At 45.0% G+C, this 19,469-nt stretch overlaps 2 protein-coding genes across 6 annotated transcripts in view; both read right to left on the bottom strand.

Annotated features, from left to right (window-relative positions):
• Nucleotides 1-9,031, bottom strand: part of LOC110516493 (ribosomal protein S6 kinase alpha-3) — a 35,040-nt gene extending 26,009 nt beyond the window's left edge. Inside the window, exons 1-2 of the mRNA XM_036935047.2 lie at nucleotides 8,581-9,031; nucleotides 6,734-6,793 (exon numbers count right to left, since the gene is read on the bottom strand). Of these exons, the coding sequence (XP_036790942.2) occupies nucleotides 6,734-6,793; nucleotides 8,581-8,643 (123 nt within the window). The 5' untranslated portion in view covers nucleotides 8,644-9,031. The remainder of the gene's footprint in view (nucleotides 1-6,733; nucleotides 6,794-8,580) is intronic.
• A 3,384-nt stretch (nucleotides 9,032-12,415) lies between these two features.
• LOC110535379 (pyruvate dehydrogenase E1 component subunit alpha, mitochondrial) lies at nucleotides 12,416-18,009 on the bottom strand. 5 transcript variants are annotated; one of them, XM_036935040.2, is made up of 12 exons: nucleotides 17,823-17,957; nucleotides 16,836-16,856; nucleotides 16,246-16,314; nucleotides 15,936-16,109; nucleotides 15,694-15,820; nucleotides 15,399-15,490; nucleotides 15,230-15,322; nucleotides 14,992-15,147; nucleotides 14,850-14,921; nucleotides 14,094-14,161; nucleotides 13,587-13,695; nucleotides 12,416-13,441 (listed from the first exon to the last, which is right to left on the bottom strand). In XM_036935040.2, exons 1-12 carry the CDS (start codon nucleotides 17,883-17,885, stop codon nucleotides 13,277-13,279), a joined length of 1,209 nt encoding a protein of 402 aa, XP_036790935.1. In that variant the 5' UTR covers nucleotides 17,886-17,957; the 3' UTR covers nucleotides 12,416-13,276. The 5 variants fall into 5 exon arrangements, 3 of the variants coding, with proteins under 3 accessions (XP_036790935.1, XP_036790937.1, XP_036790939.1); XR_016484404.1 differs by lacking the exon at nucleotides 14,094-14,161 and having other exon boundaries at nucleotides 17,823-17,962; XM_036935042.2 differs by lacking the exon at nucleotides 16,836-16,856 and having other exon boundaries at nucleotides 17,823-18,009.
• Nucleotides 18,010-19,469: the final 1,460 nt, after the last annotated feature.

Here is a 19,469-nt window from a genome sequence, read left to right as displayed (position 1 = left end):
CAAGACCCGTATTCTCAAAGCGTCTTAGAGGAGGAGTTCTGCTGGGATCAGTTTTGTCCTTTAGATCATAAGTATATGGACGTGGATCAGCACTCTTACTCTGAGACGCTTAATGAATACAGGCCCAGAGTGTGACTGTGACAAGGTCATGTTGATTCAGATGGAGTGGTTCAGTAGATATCTGGCTCTGGGGGACAGGGGGATCCCTGGGTGTGGCTCTGGAGGACAGGGGGATTCCTGGGTGGGGCTCTGGGGGACAGGGGGATCCCTGGGTGGGGCTCTGGGGGACAGGGGGATCCATGGGTGGGGCTCTGGGGGACAGGGGGATCCCTGGGTGGGGCTCTGGGGGATAGGGGGATCCCTGGGTGGGGCTTTGGGGGACAGGGGGATTCCTGGGTGGGGCTCTGGGGGACTGGGGATCCCTGGGTGGGGCTCTGTTTGGCCTGTAGCCCCTCACTTCCTCCTTTGCCCTCTCCTTCTTTCTCTGCATCCATCTCCTCCCTTTTTTTCTCTCCCTCTCCTCTCTCTTTTGTCCCTCCCTTCCTGTGTCTCTCTCATAACTCTCCCCCCTCTCTTTCTCCTCCCTCTTCTCTCGATTAAAAGTGTCTGAGGGAAACTCCTAGAAAACCCCTCTGACCGTGTGTGTGTGTGTGTGTGCATGCAATATAATTGTTCTTAGAGAGTGTTCCATTCAGGAAGTGTGGCGCCTGATACAGAGATTGCATCATCACCTTGTGACCTCACAATAACTATCCCACAATGCTTCACTCTCATGAAGAGCCCAATGCCGGTAACAATCCCACAATGCTTCACTCTCATGAAGAGCCCAATGCCGGCTGTCCCAGTCTCTCAGTACTGTGTTGCACAATGAAATGAAAAAGAATATAGACAGAGTGTGTGCATTGCGTCATCCCCAGGGCAGTGATGAGCATACATATGGCAGGTTCTTTATTTTGGAACAGGCTCATTTGACATTTTTGGTATTATGTATTTATTAGGGATCCCCATTAGTTCCTGCCAAGGCAGTAGCTACTCTACCTGGGGTTTATTATGGATCCCCATTAATTCCTGCCAAGGCAGGAGCTACTCTTCCTGGGGTCCATTAGTTCCTGCCAAGGCAGCAGCTACTCTACCTGGTGTCCATTAGTTCCTGCCAAGGCAGCAGCTACTCTTCCTGGGGTCCATTAGTTCCTGCCAAGGCAGCAGCTACTCTTCCCGGGGTCCATTAGTTCCTGCCAAGGCAGCAGCTACTGTACCTGGGGTCCATTAGTTCCTGCCAAGGTAGCAGCTACTCTTCCTGGGGTCCATTAGTTCCTGCCAAGGCAGAAGCTACTCTACCTGGTGTCCATTAGTTCCTGCCAAGGCAGCAGCTACTCTTCCTGGGATCCATTAGTTCCTGCCAAGGCAGCAGCTACTCTTCCTGGGGTCCATTAGTTCCTGTCAAGGCAGCCGCTACTCTTCCTGGGGCCATTAGTTCCTGTCAAGGCAGCAGCTACTCTACCTGGGGTTTATTATGGATCCCCCATTAGTTCCTGCCAAGGCAGCAGCTACTCTACCTGGGGTTTATTATGGATCCCCCATTAGTTCATGCCAAGGCGGCAGCTACTCTAACTGGGGTTTATTATGGATCCCCCATTAGTTCCTGCCAAGGCAGCAGCTACTCTACCTGGGGTTTATTATGGATCCCCCATTAGTTCCTGCCAAGGCAGCAGCTACTCTACCTGGGGTGTATTATGGATCCCCCATTAGTTCCTGCCAAGGCAGCAGCTACTCTACCTGGGGTTTATTATGGATCCCCCATTAGTTCCTGCCAAGGCAGCAGCTACTCTACCTGGGGTTTGTTATGGATCCCCATTAGTTCCTGCCAAGGCAGCAGCTACTCTACCTGGGGTTTATTATGGATCCCCCATTAGTTCCTGCCAAGGCAGCAGCTACTCTACCTGGGGTTTATTATGGATCCCCCATTAGTTCCTGCCAAGGCAGCAGCTACTCTACCTGGGGTTTATTATGGATCCCCCATTAGTTCCTGCCAAGGCAGCAGCTACTCTACCTGGGGTTTATTATGGATCCCCCATTAGTTCCTGCCAAGGCAGCAGCTACTCTACCTGGGGTTTATTATGGATCCCCCATTAGTTCCTGCCAAGGCAGCAGCTACTCTTCCTGGGGTCCATTAGTTCCTGCCAAGGCAGCAGCTACTCTTCCTGGGGTCCATTAGTTCCTGCCAAGGCAGCAGCTACTGTACCTGGGGTCCATTAGTTCCTGCCAAGGCAGCAGCTACTCTTCCTGGTGTCCATTAGTTCCTGCCAAGGCAGCAGCTACTCTTCCTGGGGCCATTAGTTCCTGTCAAGGCAGCAGCTACTCTACCTGGGGTTTATTATGGATCCCCCATTAGTTCCTGCCAAGGCAGCAGCTACTCTACCTGGGGTTTATTATGGATCCCCCATTAGTTCCTGCCAAGGCAGCAGCTACTCTTCCTGGGGTCCATTAGTTCCTGCCAAGGCAGCAGCTACTCTTCCTGGGGTCCATTAGTTCCTGCCAAGGCAGCAGCTACTGTACCTGGGGTCCATTAGTTCCTGCCAAGGCAGCAGCTACTCTTCCTGGGGTCCATTAGTTCCTGCCAAGGCAGCAGCTACTCTACCTGGTGTCCATTAGTTCCTGCCAAGGCAGCAGCTACTCTTCCTGGGGCCATTAGTTCCTGTCAAGGCAGCAGCTACTCTACCTGGGGTTTATTATGGATCCCCCATTAGTTCCTGCCAAGGCAGCAGCTACTCTACCTGGGGTTTATTATGGATCCCCCATTAGTTCCTGCAGCAGCTACTCTACCTGGGGTTTATTATGGATCCCCATTAGTTCCTGCCAAGGCAGCAGCTACTCTACCTGGGGTTTATTATGGATCCCCCATTAGTTCCTGCCAAGGCAGCAGCTACTCTACCTGGGGTTTGTTATGGATCCCCATTAGTTCCTGCCAAGGCAGCAGCTACTCTACCTGGGGTTCAATCACATTAAAGTAACTTACATTACATATAAAACAAAAGATAAAAAAGAACATCATATAACATTATTACACCACTACATATCTACAATACAACATGTATAATACCACCATACAACAATATTACAATGAGTGTGTGTGCTAGCACTTATGCATATGCGTGTGACTGTACCTTTGTGTGTGTCTCTTCACAGTCCTCGCTGTTCTGTTTTTTAAATCAAATTCTACTGCTTGCATCAGTTACTTGATTTGGAATAGTGTTCCATGTATTCATGTCTCTATGTAGTACTGTACGCCTCCCATACTCTGTTCTGGACTTGAGGATTGTGAAGAGACCTCTGGTGGCATGTCTTGTGGGGTATGCATGGGTGTCTGAGCTATGTGCTAGTAGTTTAAACAGACAGCTCGGTGCATTCAGCATGTCAACACTTCACCATCTCTCCTCCACTTTGAGCCAGGAGAGATTGACATGCATATTTGGGGCGGCAGGTAGCCTAGTGGTTAGAGCATTGGGCCAGCAACCGAAAGGTTGCTAGATCGAATCCCCAAGCTGACAAAAATCTGTTGTTCTGCCCCTGAACAAGGCAGTTAACCCACTATTCCTAGGCCGTCAATGTAAATTAGAATTTGTTCTTAACTGGCTTGCCTGTTAAATAAAGGTAAAAAAACTAAACAATTATATAATAATTAAATATCATTCATGTTAGCTCCTTGTGTACTTTTAAGGTCCAACCGTGCTGCCCTGTTCCCTCTTTGTGGCACCTGACCACATGACTGAACAGTAGTGCTGCTGTGACAAAACTAGGGCCTGTAGGACCTGCCTTGTTGATAGTTGTTAAGAAGGCAGAGCAGTGCGTTATTATGGACCGACTTCTCCCCATCTTAGCTACTGTTGTATCAATATGACAGTTTAGTCACCTCAACTTGCTCAATTTCCACATTATTCATTACTAAATTTAGTTCAGGTTAAGGGTTTAGTGAATGATTTGTCCCAAATGCAATGCTTTTAGTTTTAGAAATACTTATTCCTCGCCACCCATTCTGAAATGCTTTACTCAAAGCCAGTGGCATGTCATTAGTAAAGATTGAAAAAAGTAAGTGGCCTAAACAGTTGCCCTGGGGAATTCCTGAATCTTCCTGAATTATTTTTTCCAAAAGTTTACTAAGGGTTGCTAACAGTCTGATTGGTCAGCTATTTGAGCCAGTAAATGGGGCTTTACTATTCTTAGGTTGCTAAATTACTTTTGCTTCCCTCCAGGCCTGAGGGCACACACTTTCTAGTAGGCTTAAATTGAATATATGGCAAATAGGATTGGCAATATCGTCCGCTAAAAAATTCCCATTCACACATGAGTATAATACACACTTGTACATGTGTGAAATAGGACAAATATAAGCACCCAGCAAATTATGTATTATTATTATTTTACACATACATATATACACGCACAAAAGCACACACATACATACACACACACAAGCACATAGGTCTTAAGGTTGATAAAGGCTGAGTAATATATCCTTCCTGTTTGGCCCTGTCCGGGGGTGTCATCAGATGGGGCCACAGTGTCTCCTGACCCCTCCTGTCTCAGCCTCCAGTATTTATGCTGCAGTAGTTTATGTGTCGGGGGGCTAGGGTCAGTTTGTTATATCTAGAGTACTTCTCCTGTCCTATCCGGTGTCCTGTGTGAATTTAAGTATGCTCTCTCTAATTCTCTCTTTCTTTCTCTCTCTCGGAGGACCTGAGCCCTAGGACCATGCCTCAGGACTACCTGACCTGATGACTCCTTGCTGTCCCCAGTCCACCTGGCCGTGCTGCTGCTCCAGTTTCAACTGTTCTGCCTGTGATTATTATTATTTGACCGTGCTGGTCATTTATGAACATTTGAACATCTTGGCCATGTTCTGTTATAATCTCCACCCAGCACAGCCAGAAGAGGACTGGCCACCCCACATAGCCTGGTTCCTCTCTAGGTTTCTTCCTAGGTTTTGGCCTTTCTAGGGAGTTTTTCCTAGCCACCGTGCTTCTACACCTGCATTGCTTGCTGTTTTGGGTTTTAGGCTGTGTTTCTGTACAGCACTTTGAGATATCCGCTGATGTACGAAGGGCTATATAAATACATTTGATTTGATTTGAATAATTGAAGATAAGGGTGTGAAAAAAGGGTGTCATCATTTTCTACGATTCATTCATGATTATCCATAATCATGGTAGCATCCATGTTAATGTAGAAGTGCTCAGAAACATATTACATTCTTATTTACAATAAAAGGGACTCCAAAATGGCACAATACATTCATATTCATTTCTATTAGGCACAACATCATCCAAAACACAACAAGTTTGTAGAGTCACAACCTTGATGTAGTCATTGTGTGCTAGGAATGGAACAAAATACTAAACTTTTGAATAAATGTAACATTATAAGTGAATTTGTCCAAATACTTATGACACCTTCAAATAGGGGGACTAGATACATAAAGTGCTTACACATGTTTTACCATTTAGAAATGTATGAAAATAACCTAAAATAAAAGGTGACATTCTGTAATGTCGCCTCATATTAAACATTTGATCTCAAATCCAAAATGCTGGAGTATAAAGAGTATAAAAGTTTTAGCTTCACTGTCCAAATAAATATGTAGGGTAGTGTTTGTGTGTGTGTGTGTGTGTGTGTGTGTGTGTGTGTGTGTGTGTGTGTGTGTGTGTGTGTGTGTGTGTGTGTGTGTGTGTGTGTGTGTGTGTGTGTGTGTGTGTGTGTGTGTGTGTGTGTGTGTGTGTGTGTGTGTGTGTGTGCGCGCGCGTGGGCGTTTAAAGACGCCAGAGAAAGTCAGTCCAGATGGCCTGAGAAGATTAAATACCATCTGCCAGCGAGCGCTGGACACAGCCAATCCCTCTCTCTCTGTCTCTCACGGACACATGCACGCACACACACATACGCACACACACACACAAAGTATAATATACATCACATACACACACACTCTCCATAGGGACTACAACACACAGGGTCAAATACAAATTATTTTAGATTTTCTTGGCGTAGCTTCTTTAGGTCTATTCCATTGTTTCCGTCATATCAGGCAATCCAAATCACGTGTGTGAAAGAATTTGACATACATAAATGACCCAGATCTGACACACAGACACACTTCCAGAAAGAGAGGGGGTTTCACAGTCTGTCTCCGTGACAACAGGGTGCGGCATTAAAGAGCTGTGGTCAGAGTGAGAGGAAGACCCCACTAAGATGCCCCTCGATGTCGTGTGTGTGTCCCTCTAGGGATATTAGTAATAATACCTGCTCAGCTCTTCTCAGACGGCAGATCTATAAGCCATCTCCTCTGCATTTAAATGTCTATACATACAGCTGACACATACAGAGAGAATGAGAGAATGAGAGAGAGAGGGAGAGAGAAAGAGAAAGAGAGGGAGAGAGAAAGAGAGAGAGAGAAGACGGGCTATGTGCACACTGCCCACAAAATGAGTTGGAAACTGAGTTGCACTTCCTAACCGGCCAAACGTATGACCATATTAGAGACACATATTTTCCCTCAGATTACACAGACCCACAAAGAATTCAAAATCAAATCCAATTTTAATAAACTTTCATATCTATTGGTGAAATACCACAGTGTGCAATCAGAGCAGCAAGAAGTGTGACCTGCTGCCACAAGAAAAGGGCAACCAGTGAAGAACAAACACCCTTGTGGGGGGGGGGGTGTTTGAGTTTGTAGACTTACGTTACAGGACATAGAATCATCCTCTCCAATAGAATCCTCAAGAACATGCCGATGGGCATCCTGCAAAAACACAATAAACAACTATTAGTTATTGTAATGTGAATTTTTGGTCAATTTTATTTCAAAGAAGTCAACACAATTTCTAAATACCTGGTGTTGCTAGATGTAGTGAATCCCAACGAAACAACGTTGTAATGTATAAGTTATTACTGTGTCATTCCCATTTCACAACGTCGCTAAATACTTGGGAATGGATGTACCGTAAAATATAGTGAAACTGTTGAAGTCATTTTTGTACTGGCGCTGTCAGGTCACATGTTTCTTTAATATGAAAGTGATTGGATCGCTCAGAATAAACTGAGGCTGTAACATGGTTATTATTCATAATAGTAGCACTTATCGTTATTATTACTTAGTTCAGTGCAGCAGTAAGCCTGATAAACATGTAACAGGATGATTGAAAGATAGAGAGAGGACGGGAGAGAGGGGGAGAGAGAGAGGGGGAGGGACAGTGGAGAGGGAGAGGACGGGAGAGAGGGAGGGGGAGAGAGAGAGAGAGGGACAGAAAGAATGGAGAGGGAGAGGACGAGAGAGAGGGAGAGGACGGGAGAGAGGGAGAGGACGGGAGAGGACGGGAGAGAGGGAGAGGACGGGAGAGAGGGAGAGGACGGGAGAGAGGGAGAGGATGGGAGAGGACGGGAGAGAGGGAGAGGACGGGAGAGAGGGAGAGGACGGGAGAGAGGGAGAGGACGGGAGAGGACGGGAGAGAGGGAGAGGACGGGAGAGAGGGAGAGGATGGGAGAGGACGGGAGAGAGGGAGAGGACGGGAGAGAGGGAGAGGACGGGAGAGGACGGGAGAGAGGGAGAGGACGGGAGAGAGGGAGAGGATGGAGTGAAAAGACAGAAAGTAATCTCACGGCCTCTGTCATGAAAGAGTTAATGTCTCTCTGTCATGAAAGAGTTAATGTCTCTCTGTCATGAAAGAGTTAATGTCTCTCTGTCATGAAAGAGTTAATGTCTCTCTGTCATGAAAGAGTTAATGTCTCTCTGTCATGAATTGGTTAACTCTCTCTCACACACATACACTCACTCACACACAGTGTGATACAGTGATGGCTATCTAATGGACCAGTATCGACTGAGGGCCCAACAGTCTAACAGTCAGTCTACCTGCTGCCAAAACTCATTTATTGTTAACTTGCTTAGTTGAGTAGGAATGATTGAGTGAGTGAGAGTGCTGTTGTGCCCTAGAAACATTCTCCCACAAAGCACTGAGAACACACACGTTACCAATAATATGTCCATCCTCTTGTTATCGAGCATGAGATACATACTGAGATAGACAGAGGACAGAGAAAGGTAGAGAGAGAGAGGGAGCTGTGTACAGTAGTACACTAGGGTATAATTATGAATCAAATGTGAATCAGAGAATGTCTTCAGACAATCATACGCGGGCGACTCTACTCACTTCTCTTTAAACACGTCACGCTTGCTTTAACCGCATCATCCAGGAAACACACGCCCGCTGAAAGCCGCATCCTAAATCGTGCGGTCTGTCGGATGACCGCCCACTCGCCTTTCTCTCTCTCTATTATCCGAGGCTCAGCAACTTATCCATTTGGTTTTAGTAGCCAGCCTCAGACCCGTGGTGCTACGCGTTTGTTTATATCTATGAAGTGCAGCTCAGAGACAGTCAACGTGACGCTTCAATATAATAATCTGTTCACATCTTTTCCCGCAGACAGTTTTCTGGTGATGGAAATGAATACTATCTCTCTCTCTCTCTCACACACACTCACTCTCACACACACACACACACACTCTCTCTCACACACACACACACTCACCTCGCTTGCCGCCCGCCCCAGTGCCATCTTCTGCCAGGGATCTGGCAATTGTGCCAGGGGCATCTTGGCGCTCGAGCTGTCCTGGTTTCCTCTGATCTATTCTAGTGTTGTCTATTAGTTAGAGCGCTAAAGCTCCGCTCCAGACAGGACCGTAGGCAATCAATGTAGTAATCTAAAACTCTGTTCTATTCTAGTAGGCTATCGCGTTAGCCCCGAATGGGAGGAAAATGAGTTTCTAAAACAGGGGCCGCCCCGTCGTTCTCTAGCGGAATAATGTTCACTACATTACACTAGCTGAGCTAACGCCTTTTACGGAAAACTGTCTCGCTCTCCACTTTCGCCCTTGTGTCACTATGCCGTGTTTCCACTGCCTATTCTCTCTCTCTCTCTCTCTCTCTCTCTCTCTCTCTCTCTCTCTCTCACTCACTCACTCACTTCCGTTTTGACCCAATATGGCGCCGGGTGTCTTACCTGCCTGTCAGACTGACGAGTCACGCCTGCGTCATATTTGGGGGCGGGGCCCTCTTATAACGGGAGTACGGGACACCTCTTCCGAGCCGGACACAGGCAGGTGAGGGGGCTTGCTCTTGGAGTTACAGTCTAGCCGGGCCGGTCACATGAGACACCGGGTGAGAAGAGAGACTTTATTATTTGGTGAAGGCGGTGCGTTGTAGGCTAATGGATCCGTAACCATGAAGAGCCCACAGTCAGAGTGCAGAATATGACTCTGATCAATACGGAGCTATTCAGGCGATGAACTGAAATATGCTGCAGGTTGTGTGTTGAAAATGATATATGATATAGATAAGGCTATAATAATTATATGATGTAGATAGGCGAATCATGGGCTTTATCATAGGCTACAATTCGCCCCAACATAGTATAGTATACCTTAATATTAGCAGTTTAATTGCCACCCTTGACTTTGGAGGGGTCTGTCTCTGACTGTATGAATCGTTTCTCACCAGTTAAAGTTTGATGTTGGAGGTCCTTAGCGTGAGAGACTGCTTTATTATGAGCTATTTATAGTCCATCCACCTTATGGGCCCTATGAAGGATAATGAGAACCATGAACTGGCACAGAGTCATTATCTATGACTAAAGAGGTGTGTGTGTGTGTGACTGAAGATGTGCTGTGGGCGGGAACAGTATAATTACAACCCAAAGATATTTATACTGAACTGCCAGACTGAACTTGGTGACAGAACATTAATCTCTGCCTTCTCTCCTCAGATACAGCTGTACTGTCTGGGCGTGGACTTCTGGCGCTGTGGTGACATCTGCTGGCAGATGATGTCTTAGATTTATGGATGTAAAATGAACTGGATAGGTGGAAGCAAGATGGCTCCATCTGCCCTTCATAAAACCAGACTGGCTGGGTATGTAATAATATTCGACTAGTATTGGACTTGATAGACTACAATGAGCACATTATGGAAGATAGCTTTATTTTATTTGTAGACTTTTACAAGGCATTTGATACAGTTGAACATTATTTTATTTTTGAGACTCTTCGATTGTTTGGTTTTGTTCAATATTTTCAAATTGTAATTAAGACCATTTACAATAATAGTAACAGCTCTGTTAAATTATCCCACGGAACTTCACAAAGATTCCACATTAGACGTGGAATGCCCAATTTCTCCTTTCTTATTTTTATTGGTCACACAAGTTATGGCACTTCATATAAATAAGGATGGTTTTAGGGGTATTCAGATACAAGACAAAGAGATAAAATGTTCACAATTGGCTGACGACACCACCATTGTTTTTGGAAAGATCATAATGAAGTCAAGAAAGCTATTGAGTGTATTAATGTCTTCACACATGTATCAGGTTTATCTCTGAATATTAGGAAATGTGAATTATTTGCATTGAAAAGATGTGACTGAAACTCAGTATGTAATATCCCTGTAAAAGATGTGACTGAAACTCAGTATGTAATATCCCTGTAAAAGATGTGACTGAAACTCAGTATGTAATATCCCTGTAAAAGATGTGACTGAAACTCAGTATGTAATATCCCTGTAAAAGATGTGACTCAGTAACTCAGTATGTAATATCCCTGTAAAAGATGTGACTCAGTAACTCAGTATGTAATATCCCTGTAAAAGATGTGACTGAAACTCAGTATGTAATATCCCTGTAAAAGATGTGACTCAGTAACTCAGTATGTAATATCCCTGTAAAAGATGTGACTGAAACTCAGTATGTAATATCCCTGTAAAAGATGTGATCACATATCTTGGTATTACAGTTAGCAAAGATCAGAAAGATTTCACTCCTGGTTATTAAGAGATCTTTCTTTATCTGGATGAGTACTTTTATCACAATCTGAAGGTCCAGATGAGTTTATACCTCCTTTGCCTTGGATACTCCTCTGTCAGTAACTAAAATGGTTGATACTAAATTATTTAACTTCATATGGAGGAATAAACCTCATTATTTAAGAAAAGCGGTAATATGTAGCACCCAAAGTGAGGGAGGGTTGAATGCTCTGGATTTCAAAACCTCTAATATAATATTTAAGACCAAATGGATACAAAACTATTTAAGAAATAAGGGTTGCATCTGGAATAGCATCCCTAATTTAATATTCCAACACATTTGTGGTCTAGAATTCTTACTCAAATGCAACTTTGATATGGGTAAAATCCCTATTAAGCTTGCAAACTTTCATAAACAAGTACTTCTAACTTGGAACATCACGTACAAACACAATTTCCCCTCATAGGTATACAATCTGGAATAATAGAGACATAAAATACAAAAACAAGTCTTTGTTTTTCCAGAACTGGTTTGACAACATTATTTGGGTTAAACAATTATTGAATGATGGACAACTATATGATTATCCAGAATTTATTACAACACACAATGTTACATTCACTCCTGAGGAGTATCAAATTGTTGTTAGAGCTGTCCCTTAAGGTGCTATTCTTCTCTTAGAGGAATATAACAGTACTCCAAGTGCAACTGTTGAGGATTTTGTCGCCTCATTACAACTAGAAGGAATTGACATTTTAAACCATAAATGTAATAACATGTATATAAGGACACTATGTCAATATGTTACTATTCCCTCTGCTAAAATGTACTGTAATGTAGCCCTAGGACAAGTGAACTGGAACAAAGCTTCGTTGTTATCTGGTAAATATCGTATATCTAATAAGGTGAAAGAAGTATCATTCAAACTCATTCATAGAATCTACCCTGTAAAGACCTTTATTATACACAGATTGAAAATAGCTGTTGACAACAAAAGTGTATTTTGTAATTGTGACCCAGAGACTCTTGACCATTTATTTTGGGACTGTTCTTATGTCAGAAGATTTGTGTGAGTTAGAATATTTTATTTTAAAGGAAAAAACTATTAATGTTAATTTGAAAGACTCTGTTATTATGTTTTATTTTGAACCAAATGATATGGACCCTGATTTAACATTCATTGTTAATTTGTTTATCTTTCATGGAAGATTCTTTGTCCATAAAATGAAGTGGGCAGAGAACAAACCCCTCTTCCATTATTTCAGATAGAATATAAATATTATTTTGAAATGATCAGTAAATGTAAAAACAAAAAAGCAATACGCACCATAAAAGTATTTAACAAATTGAAAATGAATCTTGATATATAATACCCCTGTCTGTTAGGTTTATGTACTCGTTTGTATATTTCTGTTTTTTTGTATTTGTTGCGTTCATAATAAGATAAAACATTGTTTTTTTAAAGATGGCTCCATCTGAGGAGCTAATCTCATGAGGTTTGGTACATTATTAGCTGTCTGCACACAGAACTCTGCAGTGTTATCAGACACAAACAACTAACATATCACACAGTCTCTGCCAATTTTATTGCTTCAGTCAAATCACAACAAACTGTACAACAATCGTTCAGTTTTTCAGTTCTTCTGTTAGTGCTTGGATCAGTATCCGCTGCTCACAGAAAGAAGGATAGATTGATGCCCGGGAGGAAGTTAAAGAAGGAGAGGAAGAGCAAGAAATAGACCACCATTGATGGTCCCTTTTTCTATGATGACAATAATGACTTGCAGTATGATATCTCATTAGTTTATCTATCTAGTCAAAGTGCTACGGTGCTACAATAACATCTGGGTCAGAGGTAATACATACTAACAGTCTGAAACCTTACAGGGAGATGAACTTGGTTTAACCTAGAACCATCCCCACACACACTCCCTTATCCAGGGGTAGCCAACCCTGGTACTGGAGAGTTAGAGGGTGTGCAAGCTTAGTAAGTACCAGCGTGAACACACCAGATCCAGCTAATCAATGTCTTGATGACTGATTGAATCAGGTGTGTTAGTGCTAGGCTGGAACAAAAGCCTGCCCTAAGCCATACACCTCCAATCTACAGACAGGTGGTCCCTCAGTGTCAGGAGAATACATAAATATAAAACTACATAATATACTCAATACAGTGTCAATAAATACCAGTGACGTCAGTGTCAGAGGTGTCAGACTGGTTTGGATTGCTGCTACAGACTGAACTCCGACCTACAGGGTCATGACCTTCTTTCATATAGTGCATTTAGAGACAATTCATGAGGGAATAAGAGAAGGGAGACAGAGGACAGGAGGAGTAGACTTTCACCCAGGGGTTGGTTGCAGAGGGTAGAAAGGGATGTGCAGCAGATAGACTGTACAGTAGTTTGGTCCATGTGTGTGTGTGTGTCTAACTGACAGACTTCAGTTTGACCCAGGGGTTGGTCCCACGGACCTCCATGGGTGGATTGTTGGCGAAGATGTGGTTGCAGAGCTCGTCCAATGGCGGCTCAGGGTCAGAGATCGCAAACTGGGCCGCATCCTCGATCACTTTCCTGATCTCTACATCTATCTCCTAATGGTAGGGAGGAAGGAAGTAGGTAATGAAGGAAGGAAGAAGGAAAGAAAGAATTGGACCACCTGTGTCTGTATGTTTGTGTGTCTATGTGTATGTTTGTGTGTCTGTCTGTATATTTGTTTGTCGGTGAAGGTGTGAGTACCTTGATCTCCTCCACAGAAGCCATGTTGTTGGACAGCATACGCTCCTTCAGCATGGTTATGGGGTCACTCTTACTGCGCACTTCCTGGATTTCCTCACGTGAACGGTAGCTACAGGACATTACATCACACACAGGAAGAAGAGGAGTTAGACCTTATTAGCAGGGTTCGGATCCAGCCATTCGTTGACGAGAGAGAGAGAGAGACAGAGAGAGAGAAAGAGAAACACACACGCACACAGAGAGAGAGAGAGCGATAGAGCAAGAGAGAGCTAGCACGCGCTGGAATGGAAGCGATGGTAGAGTGTTATTAGGCACGTCCCAAACCAACACTGAACGACACTGGGTGAGCCTACAGGACAGGCTACATTGGAGAGTGAAGTAGAGCGGCTACACAAGGTAGAGGGCAAGAGAGACAGAAAGGAGAGGTGTGGTGAGGAGTGAGGAGGTGGAGAGAAACCGAGGGTCAGGTGACGGTCACAGGGTCAGGGGTCAGAGATCACATCTCACCTAACCCCGGGGTCACTCATGCTGTGTCCATGGTAACGGTAGGTCTCCAGCTCCATCACAATAGGACCCTGGCAGAGAGGTTTCAAAGCCAGGAGACTCAGAATGCTAACCAACGCTCCTATGACACAGCTGAATGTCCTGATCAGGGAATTCTACCCGCTTGGAAAGTGGAGACTTCATAAAACATCAACAAGTTAACATTACTGGTGACACCTTGCAGCAAAGACATACAACTGATATATGGTCTGTCCCTTGCAGTTTTGGAAACTGCATCGACATTTGAGGTGGCTAATTAATGGTAAATAACTTAATTGTTTTGTCCCACAGTTAGCTGATGATTAGCTAGCCAGCTAAAATTGTTTACAGTTAGTAAGCAGTTGCGTCTACACTATTTTTCTAGCTACAGTTGCGCCGCCAAGTCAATAACCTGTCTCCAAAGATGACCTGATGTCTCTATATCTATGCTCTTTGGCCCTGTAGCACACCAGGAGCCCCATAAGTGGTTAAACTGGGAACAGTTACAGCTCTGTCCTATAGTCCCTTCCACAGACTGCCTTTATTCTACTGGTCACTGGGCTGAGCCTCCCTCTGTCAAGCAAGAGACACGTGTGATACTACATGCTGATCAGCCTTCTGAGATTTCACTGTCTGAGACAAAGTGATTCTTAACACTCTTCAAGCTCTTAAATCAGTTATAACTTTCTCTGCCCCAATCAGATCTCATCTTTTCCAGCTCTACAAGCCATTATAGCTCACCTTCCCAGCTCTGCAGTAGTCTGCAGCAAACTTGATGGCCTCCCTCACACACAGAACGTCCATGCCATCCACCTACACCACAGGGACGGAGGGGTTAATATAGCAAAGATACACTCACTCACTGTGTGTGTGTGTGTCCTACCTTGATTCCAGGTATATAGTCTCCTCTCTTGAAGTAGTCAGTGCTCGCGGAAGATCTCTCTACAGACGTCCCCATGCCAAACTTGTTGTTCTCACAGATGAAGATACACGGCAGCTTCCACAGAGCTGCCATGTTGAACGACTCAAAGATCTGTCCCTGATTGGACAAGAGAAGAGACAATGATGATGATGATGATGATGATTTAATAACTTCATTGTAACCGTTAGATAGACCTCACCTGGTTGGCTGCTCCGTCTCCGTACAGCGCCACGCACACCTGGTTGTTGCCTTGGTACTGACAGGCTAGTGCCACACCTGCCCCTAATGGAACCTGTAGACACACACAAACACACAGTGAGAATGCATGGGTGTGTGTTTGTGTGTAAGTGACCTGTTCAGATAGTTACCTGAGCCCCCACGATTCCGTTCCCTCCATAAAAGTGTTTAGCGTACATGTGCATAGAACCACCTTTACCCTTGGCCACACCCCCTCTACGACCTGAGAGAGGGAGAGATAGAGAGAGGTCAGAGAGAGATGGAGAGATAGAAAGAGAGAGAAAAATAATAGAGAAAGAGATTAGAGATCTATTTCAGGTAGAAGTTGCAGAGAGCTAAGATCAGTTTATCTTCCTTAAATCCTGACTGTAACCATTAGGGGGAAATAGAGATCTGACCTCAGATTAATGTCTAGGTGTATCCCACCTGTGAGTTCAGCCAAGATCTCTCTTACAGACACGCCCCTTGTGAAGGTGTAGCCATGGGCGCGGTACGCCGTGATCAGGTGGTCTGTTGGGTTGATGCCTGCCTCGATGCCCATCGCACACGCCTCCTGTAACACACCACCAACAGCAGCTAGGAGTGAGGGGGGGGGGGGGGGGGGTATGTTCTTGTGTCCCTGAGAGTGTGTGTTTATATGCTAATCTAATGTGTGTGTGTGTGGTGACCTGTCCGTCGTAGAGGTGGCAGAAGCCTCTGATGATCTTCTGCTTGTACAGCTGGTCAGCCTTCAGCTCCATGCGTCTCATGGTCTGCATGGTTCTGTAGTACTGGAGGCCCTGTTCTCTGGTCAACACCGCTGTCTCAGAGGGGCCCGCCTCCAGACGGTGCAGCTCACACTTCTATTGGTTAACAACAGGGAAGGGAGGGAGACAGACAGCTCAACCAACCAATCAGATAACAGTTTTAAGAATGAAGTTCCCTTGTCATATCTAGGGCTCGTCCAGCAGGGCGTGTTAAAAGTGTATGTGGACTCACCTTGACGTCAAAGCTGGCCTGTGGGGTGAAGTCAGCGAAGGAGCGTGTGGAAGCCACCATCCTGGCCCCCTGCAGAGAGAGAGAATGACACATGAGAGAGCGATACACACACAGGAAATACAAGTCTAATAGCCAGCCACCCTCCTCCCCAGGCTAAATCCACCCACAGTGTGAAAGGAGGACTGGGAATTCTGCAGAAGAAACGTGGCTGTTTGGGGTTCAGGTTTCTCTGTTAGAGCCAGCCAGCCAGTCAGATACTAACTAGTGGTATTGGTGGTTGTCGGGGTGTTGCTGGGGCAGGCGGTGATCGGACAGACCAATTAGCAGCTGGGGAACAGAGGAACCATCCAATCAGACCAAAGCACGGCCAGAGGTGTCTGACAGCTGCCCTAATAGGGAGGAGCAGAGGGTCGGGACAAAGCAGACTAATCTGTAGTCAGAACTATCACTATCTACCACAGTGCACCAGTCAGGGCCTCTATCAGTACACACACGGGCTGTTTTCTATATGAGCTGTTTTGTGTTCATGGTCTGACAGGCTAAATCAGGCCTACAGGATAGGCTGTACAGCAGAGCTATGAGCTCCTTACCTCTGACACTGTTTGGGCTCCCTACAAGAAAGCCAGGGAGAGCAAGAGAGAAGGGGGAGAGCGAGAGAGAAGGGGGGGGTGGGGGGTGGGGGGGAATAGAGTAAGGGGAAAAGTAGTCATTGGGAGAGAGAGGAGAAAATGAGTGGTGTCTGTAATTAATCTTTAAAACACCAGGGGAACTTGTGCAAAAACTCATATCTCTACAGACTACAGACTCCCAGTTCACAAACCTGGCCTGCTAGGGCCTAATACCTTTTTGACCATGAAAGGTGTGCTGATGAGTTTATGGTGAGAGAATGCGGCTGAGGGGGCTGAAGTTCACAGAGAACATTACAGAGGACAATCTAGAGACCAGAGGCAGACAGCCAAGAGAATAGCCCCAACCATCACTAGCCTACACACCATCCTTACAGCGCCACCGTGCGGCAAACTTGTAGACGCCGCAGGTAAAATGAAGCATCTAACTAGGATGCGGAAATCCCTTGTTGTGCCCTTATACCCGCGCAAAAAACACGAAGCACCATGGACAGCACCAAGATTTTTTTTAAACTGTGGCTGTAGTTCGCGCTTATGTTCTTATTGCCTTTTACCCTGTTCTTTATAAGTGTGAACTTACTGGAAATAAATAGAAGAGAATGCAATAATCGTTGGTATCCCATTACACCCTACACAGCTTTGTTGAAACATTTATCTGGCAGAATAGAGCATGCATGCACAGGCTGTCAATGTATGTAACAACTCATATAAACAATACCCGCAGTAGACAGCGACAGTAAATCGATTTGGTTGTTGTGTCGTTGAGTTCGTACTGACTGACCATGTTACCAGGCCTACAAGGTCAGCACTGCTAGCTGGGGCTGGAGCTACTACCAACCTCTCATCCGGCAAGTCTGGCTGGCTAGCTAGCTTGCTATCTCAGTGCGAAATCACCTCGCTAACTTTCACCATCATGGACAGCGGCACGGAGGTTGTCAGTAGACTACGTACCACATTCTTGCTGGCGTTGCCCAGTCGGAACACGTTCGAGATGAGGGTCAACATATTTTGCATGCTACTGGACACCCTGCTCTACCAGTACAGAACAGCAGACCTAATTAACAGATTAACGCCGACAACACAGATCAGCTGGTCGGGTGGCCAACTACAACTATCCCGGGGTTGGCCAAAACAAAATGAAATTACATGATGATAATAAAGATTATAAACTACAGGTGCATTCCTGTACAGAAGTACCCCCGCATTCTTATCGTTCAATATCTAGGCCTATTCTAAAAGTGCTTGAAATCTATTTCAGTTATTGCCTGGCTGTATCCTTAAATGTTCTAACTTTTCAATGCTCTGACGGTATTTGAAAAATGTATAATGTCCAGCTGCTGTCAGTCTCGGTAGCTACCCAGGAACTTTCTCTGTCATCAGAAGAAAATAGTTTATTCACAGATTTTCTACTTCTGTAACTCTGCTGAATCGTCGGGCAGCTAGAAGGACCATTGCCCATCTGTCCCCAGTCGTTCCCTTCACCTGAGAAAGGCAAGTGAGTCCGACCTAGGCACATAACCATAATTACTCCAGACAGGGTGGGTACAGCAGTGGTTGATGAATGGTTTAAACAGTTCAATCTGTCTGACTATTCCTGGACTTGTGAGTACTTAAATCTATCTGGTTTCAGCTCATCTCTTAGAGATGGAGTCAGAGACACAGATTTTTTTTTTAAATGAAAGTTGTGTGATGGTCCTTCGACAATTCCCTATCCCGTGTGCCCTGCAGTACGTTTGTCTGTCCCACTGAGGGAATAGCATTCAGTGAGTGTGTGGAAGAGTTTAGTGCCATCGGGCAGAGGTGGTCACATGCTCTACAGACTCCCAGTTCACAAACCTGGCCTGCTACAATTTTTAACTCCTGACCCTTAATACCGCAATACAAATATAATTTGATTGGTTGATGTCAACATAATCAAACTCAGGAAGTAGGGTGGGCTGGGACCAATAAGAATCCCTCTTCTCTCTGACATCACTCACCAGATCTCCAAGGACTACGGAGTCTACATGGAAGGCCTGGGACACACACTCAAGACAGGATACACACACTCAACCAATTCCCACACAAAAACATGAACAAATTACCTGTGCCTTCTCTGACCTCACCTCTCTACTCCTCTTCTCCAGGGGTCGGTTCATCATAGACAGAGTAGGCGTTCTGAGACAGGTTACCGTGAATAACCTTCCAATAGAACGTTCTGTAGACGAGACCCTGCGTTGGGCACTCAGCACACCCAGACTACACAGGAGGGCAGTGTTGACCCCAGTGTGTGTTTATGTGTCTCTGTCCTTTTGTGTCCAGTTGGATCATACCATGTGATATGACTAATCAGTCCTGTACCAATACTAACAAAGGGATGTTTTATTCAATCAGATCAACCCTGAGGAGGCATTGAAAGCCCGGTGGCCAAAGTAGGAGCACACCCAGGACAACCCCAACACCCAGTAAGAGTGACACTCAACAGCTGACCAGTCAGATCTAGTCTCGGCTGTTGATTAACCAATTACTTTTAAGCCAAATTGCCAGTTCATATGGTCAAGTAGTTTAGGATGAATCCCCTTTCTCATGTTTGTTCCTGTAACTTCCTTTTACAACCAC

Source organism: Oncorhynchus mykiss, chromosome 11 (genome assembly GCF_057628025.1).
Source record: "Oncorhynchus mykiss isolate SJ-2025 chromosome 11, ASM5762802v1, whole genome shotgun sequence".
Lineage (NCBI taxonomy): Eukaryota > Metazoa > Chordata > Actinopteri > Salmoniformes > Salmonidae > Oncorhynchus > Oncorhynchus mykiss.
The sequence above is the reverse complement of the archived record's forward strand: the minus strand, read 5'-3'. Positions and strand labels throughout refer to the sequence as shown.